Source organism: Phyllostomus discolor, chromosome 3, assembly GCF_004126475.2.
Source record: "Phyllostomus discolor isolate MPI-MPIP mPhyDis1 chromosome 3, mPhyDis1.pri.v3, whole genome shotgun sequence".
NCBI classification, from domain to species: domain Eukaryota; kingdom Metazoa; phylum Chordata; class Mammalia; order Chiroptera; family Phyllostomidae; genus Phyllostomus; species Phyllostomus discolor.
Window position 1 is genome coordinate 152,801,253 of NC_040905.2, and position 12,555 is coordinate 152,813,807.

Sequence of the window (12,555 nt, forward strand, 5' to 3'; positions counted from 1 at the left end):
TTATGTAATATAAAAGGATGATCAGAGGGTATTTCCATAAATTAATATGTCAGTATTGTCTTCTTGAATTTGAACTTAAATTGTTCAAAATATATGACTTTTTCCCTGATTACTAAAAATAATGTATGATCATTTTTTATTTTAATTAAAAAAAGATTCTATGTATTTATTTTTAGAGAGGGGAAGGGAGGGGCAAAGAGAGGGAAAGAAACATCAATGTGTGGTTGCCTCTCACGTGTTGCCTGCTGGGGATCTGGCCTGTAACCCAAGTAGGTGCCTGGCTTAGCCATGTGCCCTGACTGGGAATCCAACCAGTGCCCCTTTGGTTTGTAGGCTGGCACTCAGTCCACTGAGCGACACCAGCCATATCTACCATAGTTTTTTGATCCACTCGTATACTGATGGGCGCTTAGATTGCTTCCAACACTTGGCTATTGTAAATTGTGCTGCTATGAACATTGGGGTGCATAGGTTCTTTTGGATTGGTGTTTCAGGATCCTTAGTGTATAATCCCAACAGTGGAATTGCCGGGTCAAAAGGCAGTTCCATTTTAGTTTTCTGAGGAAATTTCATACTGTTTTCCACAGTGGCCGTACCAGTCTGCATTCCCACCAACAGTGCACTAGGGTTCTCTTTTCTCCACATCCTCTCCAACACTTGTTTGTTGATTTGGTTATGATGGCCATTCTGACCAGGGTGAAGTGGTATGTTGTGATTTTAATTTACATCTCTGTGATGGCCAGTGCTGCTCAGCATCCTTCCATATATGTCTGTGGGCACTCTGTAAATCCTCCTTAAAGAAGTGTTTGTTCAGGTCCTTTGACCATTTTTTAATTGGATTGTTTGTTTTCCCGGAGGGGAGTCATGTGAGTTCTTTATATATTTTGGAGATCAAACCCTTGACTAAGGTATCATTTGCAAATATATTTTCCTGTATGGTTGGTTCCCTTTTCATTTTGCTGATGTTTTCTTTAGTCATGTAGAAGTTTTTTATTTTGGTGAAGTCCCATTTGTTTATTTGTTCCTTAATGTCCCTTGCTCTAGGGGACGTATTAGTGAAAATATTGCTACATGGAATAGCTGAGATTTTCCTGCCTATGTTCTTTTCTAGGACTTCTATTGTGTCGTGACTTACATTTAAGTCTTTTATCCATCTTGAGTTTATTTTTCTGCATGGTATAAGTTGGTAGTTGAATTCCATTTTTTTTGCATGTCGCTGTCCAGATCTCCCCATACCGTTTGTTAAAGAACTTTTCATTTAAAAATAGTTTTATGTTGAGATTAAAAATTACAGCAGTATAAAACACAGAAATAAAAAGAATAATCCAATTAACAGATGACCAAATAATCTAAATAGACATTCTTTCGAAGATATACAAATGGCCAATAAGTACCTAAACAGAAGTTCAATGTCATTTATTAGTAGGCAAACTTGAGACAAAACCGCAGTGAGATACCATTGCATCATAAGATGGACAATAACAGGTGTTGGCCAAGATGTGGCGAAATTGGAAATCTTGTACATTCCTGGTAGGACTGTAGAATCACAGAGCCACTTTGGAAAATGATCTGGCAGTTTTTCCAAATGTCAGATGTAGAGTTACCATTTGACTCAGCACTCCCACTCCTAGGTGTATACCCAAGAAAAATGTACCAGTCCATATAAGATCTTGTACATGAATGTTAATAGCAGCATTATTCATAATAGCCAGAAAGTGGAACTAACTTACATATCCATCATCTAATGAAAAGATAAACAAAATGTGTTATAGCCATAGAATGGAATATTATTTGGCAATAAAATACATGAAGTGTTGATACATGCAAACAACATGAATGAATCTTGAAAACATTATGCTAAGTGAAAAAGCCAGTTATAGGCAAATCTATGGATACAAAAAGTAGGTAGGTTCGTGGTTGCTTCGGACTATGGGGAGTGACTGCAAATGAATGAATTCATGGTTTCCTTGGGGTGACAAAATATTTTAAAAATTAGATTGTGGTGATAGTTGTACAGTGCTATGAATATGAACACATTAAAAAGCATTCATTGTATACTTTAAATGGGCAAATTGTGTGGTCTGTGAATTATATCTCAATAAAGCTTTTTAGAAACTGAAAAAAATAAAGCAGTAAAAATGGGAAAATAGAGACATGTTTTCCAGCTCACTAATACCTGTAATTGAAATATGACATGTTGTTTTCTTTAATATTTATCAGCCAAAGAGTATTTTCACTAAAAATACATTTCTTTTCACATCTCTCAGTATAGCAACTTGGGTGTGCTCAGGAGCAGAACAGACAAGTCGTTCTATTTAAATTTTTAATAACTGCACTATTTTGGCACTACAGATTCTAAAACTGAAGGAATATAAGGAATGTGTAGCATGCTTTTTTGCAAGGATTTACATGTACTCCAGTGCAGTGATCTATATATTAAAAACTTTTATTGAAGGAAATAAGCGAAGACCTGAATAAATGTGTATAGATGCGAAAATATAATATTGTAAAGATAGGAACTCTGCAAAGTTTGCTAAAAATGTAATGAAATCCCAGTAAAAACCATGGCACTTGTAATTTTATAACAACTTAATCTAAAATTCATAACTAAGAATGAAAGTAAAATAATAGCAATCCTCTCCTTCCCCAAAAGCACATTTTATAAAAGTGGAGGACTTGCTCTGTTGGCATGTAAAGAAGGCCATGATAATGAAAGTTGTGTGAAGGAGGCCAAGAGAGGCAAGTATGTGAGCGGAACAAGAGTGCCTGGAAACAGACCTGTGCACACGTGGAAACTTGCCCTGTGTTACAGTGATTGCAGTGTTGTTCAGTATGTCAGCACACAAAAATTACAGCATGGGCCCTGGACAGGTAGTTCATTTGATTAGTGCTTTGTCCTCATGCACCAAGGTTGTGAGTTCAAACCCTGGTCAGGGCACATACAAGAATAAACCAGTGAATGCATAAGTAAGTGGAACAACAAATTGATGTTTTTTTCTCTCTCAAATCAATCAATAAAAAAATTCCAGAATGAACAAATGTCAAAGATTTATTTATCGAGGAAGTCAACAAGGTGGTAAAACTGGTTCCAAGAATATTTGGGGAAAGAATGTTGGAATAAGATTTATTATATACAAAACTCATTAATCTCATACAAGGCAATAAAACCATGCCCTTACCAGAGAAATTATTTGCATATTTATGAGACAAAAAAGATCTACAAGTTAACCTATAATTTTACATAGTATAGGCCTCTATCAGTACTATGTAGCAAGTCGAACAAAGGCATATCCTTGGGTGGGCTTGTGAGACAGTGCTCCAAGACGGCATGGAGAGGACATCGGTTTCCCTTTTGTCTGATTCCCAAGCTAAGGAGTAGCGGAATTCTGAGTTCCTCAGTGTTGTGGGGATGATTGCCTGTCCGTGTGGGAAACAAGTAAGTGTGCAGCTCACACTGTACACAAAAGTGAGCTCCAGGCATACTTGTGTGTTATATTATTTTCTTCATGTATTTTAAACATTTTTTCATAAAAATGAAAAAAAAATTTGTTCTTGATGAAATACTAGATAGTAGTTTAAATGAGTGAATTAGGTCTATATCAAAATACTGTTGAATAAAAAATCAGCTTGCAGCATGTGCAGTTATTGTGATATTAATATAAATTTTAAAATACTGTAGACTTTCTGGGACTTCGTGTACATGTATATAAAAGTATAGAGAACTAATGGCATCTAACCTATACTTTTATACCTCAGAAAAAATGAATAAAATCTAATATTACTTTATTAATAATTATTAAGTTCTAGTAAATTCAAGTCCCAGGTAAAGACAGTATAATCGTAGCTTTGAAACCTGCAGCATTTACTTGGCCCAACATACTTGATCTTAGCAGAGCTTAATAAAGTTTTAATATTTTATGTGCATGGTATGTCTAATCATTAGAGGGGAAGGTGCAGTCTTTTAAAAATCATCTTGAGAAAATGGCCAAAGATTAAGAAACAAATGCACAGCCCTACCTTGTACTGTATATTCAAATTATAAATGGATCAACAAATTAAATATTAAAAAATAACAACACTGATAAATTGACAAGTTAAATAATTTTTATGGAGGAAGGTTTTTCTAAATATGCCCTCAAAACCCAGAAAAGTTAAAGGAAAGAGTGATTAGTTTTGATTTAAAATAAAAAAACCCTCAAAATTTTAACATTAGAAAGAATTTTTTATAATTAAAGCTAAAGGCAGATGAGAAATGGGAACATTTTTACAGTACATTTTAGAGACCATGTTTTTCTAGTCCTTGTAAGTGAATCTGGAAGAGAACGGATGAGCAAGAATGGTCCAGAAGTGTAGACACCCTCTTGAATCTGTCTTTAGGGCTTTCTCTTTGTGACCAGAGATGGCAGGCACCCCCACACAGCCTCCTTTACTTACATGCTTGGTACCACCTCTGTTGGGTAGAGAGCTCTTGTGACAGAGCATAACCTGACTTCAAGCTGCATCCCCCTTATCGGTAGGGTTTTTGTCCCCCCCACCACCCACACCCATCCCTCTTGTAACAACTGCCTTGATTTTCCTCCGACCTAATGTGTAAAATTTAGGAAACTTGGTCTGCTCAAGATAAGATGAATGTAATGTAAAATATTAGAGGGTACTGGGAAGTTTGAAAGGTGGAATATAATCAGACTCCACTTAATTGAAGACATTATGTATCTTAGAATAAAAAAAAAGAAAGCTTCCCTAAAGGGATAGTCAATAATGCTTTCTTTATGGGATGTATACTCTTAAGGTGAATGGAAGCAGAAGGAGATTGGAGAGTCTGTTATATCACAGGGTGGTCTTATTTTTAAACTCTTGTAGAAGTTTCCTTCTCTTGAGTGGCTCTGGGTCAATAAAGTGACTTTAAGATTCTGTGAACCAGATTGGTGTCCAGCTCCTCTATGTCACTTCAGCACTCTGGTATATACAGGGTGGGGCAAAAGTAGGTTTACAGTTGTGAGTGGGAGAAACAGAGTTAGTAAGGCCATTGTAAAAATTAAAACCTGTGTGTCTTTTTCCATATGAACAACTGTAAACCTGCTTTTGCCCACTTTGCATATAGTAGAAATGAAGCAGTTTATTACAAATAACACACCTTTAAAAATACACGCCTTTTGCCCTGACTGATGTGGTTCAGGAAGTGGGGTGTCCTTCCACAAAATGAAAGGTCCTGGTTAGAGGTTTGATTCCCAGTCAGGGCACATGCCCTGGTTGCAGGCCAGGTCCTCCGTTGGGGTAACAGACAACCAAACAATGTTTCTCTCACACATCCATGTTTCTTTCTCACCATTCCCCCCTCTCTAAAAATAAATAAATAAATAAATGAATAAATAAAATCTTAAAACAAAAACAAAATACATGCCCTTTAATTCAAGAATTTATTCTCTGGAAATAAGGCAAAAGTGCATAAAGGGGTTTGTCACAGTATTATTTGTAGTCACAAAACACTGGGAGCAACCTCCCTGCTCCAAAATGAGTATCTGGTAACAAATCATATTATATTACTTCCATTCAGTAGAATGTTGTGCAGACAGTAACTACAATAAAGCAACTCTACTAATTGAGAAGAAAAGATTCAGGATAAATTCAGGTTATAATGAAGGAAACCAGAATATGTCATCCCAAAATATGCCTCTTTGACATAAAAATTATTTTGAGCTGAAGGCAATTGAGAAGTAGTAAATGGCAGAAGAGCTCTCCCTTTTCTGCATGAAGGCAGGATATAAATTCTCTTACTGGAAACACACCGATTAGCCCATAGAATCTGCAAACAAACCTTATTAAAGTAATCCTTGTCTTCCTACCCACTTCACTGTTTACTACCCTTGCCCAACTCCTTGTCTTGCCAATTATTCACCAGTTTATTTATACCTTTCTCTAAAACGTATAAAAGTTTCCTGCTCTGTTCACTTCTTTGGGTCTTCACTCTCTTGTGAAGGCTCCCATGTACATGTTAAAATTCAACAAAATTTATATGCTTTCCTCTTGTTAATTTGTGTTTGTCACTTTACTTTTCAGACCCAGCCAGGGACCCTAAGAGGGTCAAGGAAAACTATTTTCTCTTCTATAATATTTCATTTTAATAAAATATAAAAACATGTATAGATTTACTTGGGAATGATCTGGAAGGATATATACAAGATACAATGCTATCTTTCAATGGAGAGCCATGGGGATTGATTTCAGTTAATTTCTTTTTTTGTTTATAAGTTTATTGGTGCTGTACGTCTGGAATGTTCACCATGTAACTGAGTAGATTTTTGTTACTTGGTTTTCCAAATTGCTAAGAAATGGAGGTGAGAGGTACCAAATAATTGAGGGCTTGTGTTGTGTGTTTAAATTTATGTGGACTTTTCCTGTACGACAAAGAAATGAAAACCTCACTCTGCCTTTTTTTTTTTTTTTATCAACAGGCCTTTTCGAGCAGATATGGCAACAAGCAGCCGACACCTGGCCTCACTTGATACAAAGCAGGGCTCTGAGCAGTGCAGACCATCCAGTGTGAGCAGGTCAGAAAGCGCGTAGGGACCTTCCTGGGGGCCTAGTTTAACCCCTCGGCTATCTGTAATGGTGACGTTAGGACAGGGCTCTGTGTTGCATTGATTGGAGGGAAGGGAAGAGGCCCAGGCAGGTAGACTGCCCAATTTATGTGCCAGGGAAGACTAAGGGACTCAGTGAATAGGTGTCCTGTTACATGAAAGCAGAAAGAAAACTAAATTCAACTTTAAGGGCACAGTTCCTTTTGTTTTTATCTTAAAATCTTTTAACATTTAATTTTTAAATAAAATAATATAACCACATTGCCAAGCATCAGGGTAAATGGAGGAAAGAAGAAAGAAACTAATTATGACCACTTTAACACAGACTGTTAGAATTTTGGTGTATCTCATTCCAGTCTTTTTCCTTCGCATGTGTTTCTTGAGATGGATATAACTGCAGAGTTTTTGGTTAATATTGTATCATGATTATTATTTTTATTTATATGCTTCTTATAAGCTTAGCTTAAACATTCACTTAAAAAATTTTCATTGTAGAAAATTCAGGAAGTATAGAAAAATCACAGAATAAAATATGTATTACTATCACCATAACTATCATAACAATTTTTTAGGTGTATATTCTTTTTTCCCCTTAAATATATAGTATTATTTTTTTTTTGCTTAATTTGGATCATATTAAATATACTATTTAGTAACCTGTTTTTAAAAACTTAGTAAATCATGAAAATTTTTTCTTTCCATTAGTAGTTTTTATAACATCACACTTAATTGCTAAGTACTGTTCCTTTCTTGCCTATTCTGGAATTAAATTAATCAGGTGTTTCTTTTTAAACATGTAGGTTATTCCTTTATTACTTATTAAGGCAACTCTGTTAAAGCTATTTTTTAGTACCACGAGAAAATGCTTTTCATCTACCCTTCAGGTTTATTAAGCTTTAAAGTATACAGCAGATCTTTATAATTTTTGATTTTGCACTTAAAATTTTAGCTATGTATGAGTATGTTCATAATACTCATGGACTTGGCAGTTCATGACATAAGAAAGGAGTGCAGTAATATGAGGAGTGAGGAGTGGAGAAGAACTTGAATATAACTTCTAAGTATCTTAAAGCGTTTATTTTTCACATTACTATTTTATACCATGTGTCCCTGTGTACGGAAAGCTGAGCTTTCTTCAGAAATATGTGTCCCTCTTTCAGAGTTATCCTTGAACTTATCTGACAGTTTCCTAGGTGACTACTACATGAACATTTGGAATGTGAAGTTTGAAAGCTGTAATAAAATAGGTAAAAAAATATTGAAAGCAGTAATAAATAAAGAGAGCTGTGAGCTGGGTAGACTGGAAATCTTCAGCATATATGTAGTTTTTGAATCATGGACCACAAATACTATTTCCAAGAGAGAGCGAAACAAATGAGAGTTAAGGAAGGAACCTTTGGGAACAGTCGTGGAAAGGATGGCCAAGAGAGTGAGAGTTCCAGCAAGTGCTGCTGAGACGTGTGTGAGAGAGGAACGGCATGGTGGTTGCAGGGTGAGCAAGGGTTTGGGGGAGGGGGTGAATTCTAGAATTTGGTCAGTAGAGCCAGGTATTGCAGAGGTCTGTGTGCATATATGTTGAAAAGTACCCTTTGCAGTTGCAGTTAGGTAGATATCAGAGACCTTTAGTTCAGAGGGTTTCAAGCAAGTTGGGGCAGGAGCCAGGCTGTGGTGGTGTGGCTGAAGAGGAATGGGAGGTGGGGAAGTAGGAGAGTGAGTATCAACTCCTTTTTAAAGCTCTTGCCTATGAAGAAAAGGGACAGGAGAAGTTGTATGCTAAAAGAGAAAACAACAGTGAAGGACCATTACCTTTTTTTACTAGTTTAACATTAAATAGAAATAAGTAAGATTTATGTGTGTTTCTGAGTTGAAAAGGGGTTAGAGAAGAAGAGGTTAAAGATACACAAAGGGAGGTTGGGTCAGGGTGGCAGCGTAGGTAAACACTATGCTTGCATTATCCCTCATAAGAATTGCATCTAAATTATAGAACCACCACCCTGAAGAACCATCTGAAGACTGATGAACAGAACTCATATACCATATTGTGCTGTGTATAATGTGCACCCATGTTTTTTGCCCAAACTTTAAGTAAAAAAATCTTTTGTTTTCTTTTTTATTTCATTTATTTATTTATATTTAGATGCTTGTTTTTTGTATTATAAAGGAATTTTAGCATTTATTTTTGAGCATATTGTACAAGAAATTTTATGTAACAAATGATTACAAAACAAAAGAATAGGTACAAGGTACAAGAAATTTTATATACTGGTAACAAATTCATGATATTTACGCATCATAGAAGGTCAAGAACTCTTCGTCACTGTCAGTATCAGAAGTGGTGTCTTCTTTAATTTCTACATTTCCAGTGTCTTCTGAAGAGTCACTTTCCTCCTCCCGGTAAATTTCGTCTTCACTTCCATCCATAGCATTACTTATGCCGCATTTTTTTAGACGATTTCACAACCACATCCTCCTGACACTGTTCTACTATCTTAGGATCCAACCACAAACCTAGGCGATAGGTGCTTTCTTGATTCTGCCTATAGGTCTTGAATCATTACCAGGTGACCGCATCCACGCCATCCACTCTTTCTTCATTAGGGCCTTAAAGGGCTTGTTTACTGACACACCAAGAGGTCGCAGTTGGCTGGTTGGCCCACCAGGTGTCATAGCAGGTTGGGTTTTCAAGTCTATGGCAGTTTTGCACTTCATTTTGCCCATGAAGCATGGGCTCGGAAGTGATCAGAAACACTCAAAGATGGTTTTTTAAACAACTCTCCAGGCCTTCATGACCAGACTTTGTAAACCAGATTTTCATGCCTTCTTTATCCATCCTTTTTCGTGCACATGGACAGTAACTCCACTTGTAATCTTTTCTTTCGGAAATGCTTTTCTTTTAAAGATGATCTTAGTTGATTGCTTTGTCCCACCTGCCCAAGAGGCTTGAACTGTGTTTTCTCATGACCACTAGTTTTAACAGCCACGGTCCTTTCTCCTTTGATGTCCACAGTTCTGCTGGATGGCACATCAAATGTGAGTGGGACCTCGTCTGTATTGGCGATTTGGGAAAGCTCACGGTTGTAAGTCTTTTGAAGATTGATAACATAAGAATGAAATTCCAAAACTTGATTCTCATAGGCTGCTGGAAGTTTTTGGGCAAGTTTCATTCATGTCCTCATGCTCAAATCTTCTCTCTTCAGAAAGTTAGGTGTCCCTGAGAAATCATCGATGTTTTTTTCTTCTGCAATCCTCTTACCTTCTTGTATCATCTTGGTCAAAGAAGATCCCAGTCTGACACTGCTCCAGAATCCAGGTTGTCACCTCTTCCACCTCCAGCCACTTTGGAGGTGTCCCTTGTGTTTTCTTCTGCTTGGAATCTGAAGAAGCTTTTCTTCCTGTTGCCTCCACAACCTGCTGACACTCTCTGTGGGAGGAGGTCCTAAGGGTTTCTTGGCAGCTCTGTTGCCATGCTTCTTAGCGTATTTAATAACTTTTAGCTTAAAGCTTGCAGTGTATGAAGACCATTTTGACATTTTCCAAGGGATTTTCTGATAATTTCTCTCGCCTAAAGTGTACAAAGAGAAATGTCACACTACTCACCCCGTGGTAATAAAGTCAGCATCACCTATCTTAGCAAGTGCATAACAATCAGCATCACCTATCTTATCAATGGATAACAATCAGCATCATCTGTATTACTCTGTGGGTAACAATACATTGTTGCTCTTGGTTCCATTTCATTGAATCGTTGGCTGAAACTGCTTTCCTTGCAAGTTCGTCGTAAGTTCAACAAAACCGGTTTTTGTATTCCAGGGTATTATTTTGTATATGGAAATTATTATTGCTTTCCAGAGTTATACTTTTAATGCAGAAGCATAAATAAAAGAATTAAAAACATTTATATAGATATGGAATTAGCACTGCCCATGTATAATGCGCATTCTTATTTTTCCCTCAAATATTTGGGGAAAATGTGTGCATTATACACAGTAAAATGCAGTAATTCAGGATATAAAGGAGAAGCCATGTTGAGACTGGTAGGAGATGTGGATGCAAAAACAGGCCGCTTCCAACCCAAGATGTGGTGGTTAAGAATCAGCAGGGATATCTTGTCAGTGGAGGTTCCCCCTGAAGAGTGAGGGGTTTCAGACCCATATTGGGCTCCCCAGCCTGGACCACCAGTGCCGAGGAGTCCCCACAACATCTTGCTGTGAAAATTACCAGGGATCCTGTCCATCTTATTAAAAGGAAAGGTCGCTGGGGTCCCAGGCATTCCACTTAAAGGGCCTGTGCATGGACTTACTTGCTGATGGACTCACTCGCTCTAGCTTTAGCATAGGGCAGCACCTTGGAAAGCATCAAGGACTGAAAAGACAGCTTTCTCCCAGACGGAAGTGTTGGAAAATAGCTAAAGCAATCTTGAGAAAGAAGAACATATTTGGAGTTATCATGCTACCTGATATCAAGCTATACTACAAGGCTCAAGTAATCAAAACAACATGGTATTTGCATAAAAACAGATATATAAATCAAGGGAACAAAATGGAGAATCCAGAAATAAATCCATGCCTATATTGTTGATGAATCTATGACAAAGGAAGGAAGAATATACAGTGGGGTAAAGATAGTTTCTTCAATAAATGCTGTTGGGAAAACCAGACAGGTTCATGAAAAAAAAAATGAAGTGACTACTTCTTACACCATATACAAGAATAAACTAAAATGGATAAAATACTTAAATGTAAGTCCTGAAAACCACAATATTCTTACAAGAAAACATAGGCAGTAATTTCTGACATTGCTTTTAGTAATATTTTTGGGGGGTACGTCTCCTATGGCAAGGGAAACAGAAGGGAAAATAAACAAATGAGACTACATCAAACTAAAAAGTTTTTCTTTTGGTATATTTTATTGACTATGCTATTACAGATTTTTCCCTTCTTTGCCTCCCTCTGCCTGGTACACTGCCTTCCCTCCAGCAATCCCCCCGCTTAGTTAATGTCTATGGGCCGTGCATATACGTTCTTTGGCTTCTCCATTTCCTATGCTATTCTTAACATGTTGCTGTCTGTTTTGTACCTGCCAGTTACGCTTCTTAATCCCTGAATCTTCCTCTGCCTCCCCCACCTCCCCATATTCCTCCTTCCCCCTCCCAACTGATAACCCTCCAAATGATCTCCATATCTATGATTCTGCTTCTGTTCTGGTTGTTTGCTTAGTTTGTTTTTGTTTATTAGATTCACTTGTGGATAGTTGTCATTTGTTGTCCTTTTTAATTTTCATAGTTTTGATTTGATCTTCTTTTTCTTAAATAAGTCCCTTTAACATTTCATGTAATAATGGCTTGGTGATGAATTCCTTCAGCTTTGTCTTGTCTGGGAAGCATTTTATCTGCCCTTCCATTGTAAATGATAGCTTTGCTGGACAGAGTAATCTAGGTTGTAGGTCCTTGTTTTTCATGACTTTGAATACTTCTTGCTAGTCCCTTCTTGCCTACAAGGTCTCTTTTGAGAAGTCAGCTGACAGTTGTATGGGAAGTCCTTTGTAGGTAACTCTCTGCTTTTCTCTTGCTGCTTTTAACATTCTCTCTTTATCTTTAACCTTTGGCATTTTAATTATGTTTGCTTGGTGTAGTCCTCCTTGGGTCCAACTTGTTTGGACTCTGCTTCCTGGACTTAAATGTCTATTTCCTTCACCAAACTAGGGAAGTTTTCTTTCATTATTTTTTCAAATAAATGTTCAGTTTCTTACTTTTTCTCTTCTCCTTCTGACATCCCCGTGACTCAGATGTTGGTACATTTTAAGTTATCCCAGAGGTTCCTAAGCCTCTCCTCATTTTTTCAATTCTTGTTTCTTCTTTCTTTTCTGATTGAATGTTAATTTTGTTAATTTCTTCCTTTTGTTCCAAATCATTGCTTTGAATCCTGGCTTCCTTCACTTCCCTGTTGGTTCCCTGCCTGTTTATTTTCCTTTATTTCTC

General features: G+C 37.0%; 1 protein-coding gene and 1 long non-coding RNA gene across 4 annotated transcripts in view; both read left to right on the forward strand.

The window, feature by feature from the left end:
• Nucleotides 1-12,555, forward strand: part of TTC39B (tetratricopeptide repeat domain 39B) — a 152,105-nt gene that overhangs the window by 74,842 nt on the left and 64,708 nt on the right. For all 3 annotated transcript variants that reach the window (XM_028518736.2, XM_028518753.2, XM_028518745.2), the window contains one exon: nucleotides 6,453-6,548. In XM_028518736.2, coding sequence (XP_028374537.1) covers nucleotides 6,453-6,548 — 96 coding nt within the window. The remainder of the gene's footprint in view (nucleotides 1-6,452; nucleotides 6,549-12,555) is intronic.
• LOC118499660 lies at nucleotides 8,723-9,229 on the forward strand. Its single transcript, XR_004902168.1, has 2 exons — nucleotides 8,723-8,768; nucleotides 8,822-9,229. It is a non-coding gene; the product is annotated as an uncharacterized LOC118499660 (long non-coding RNA).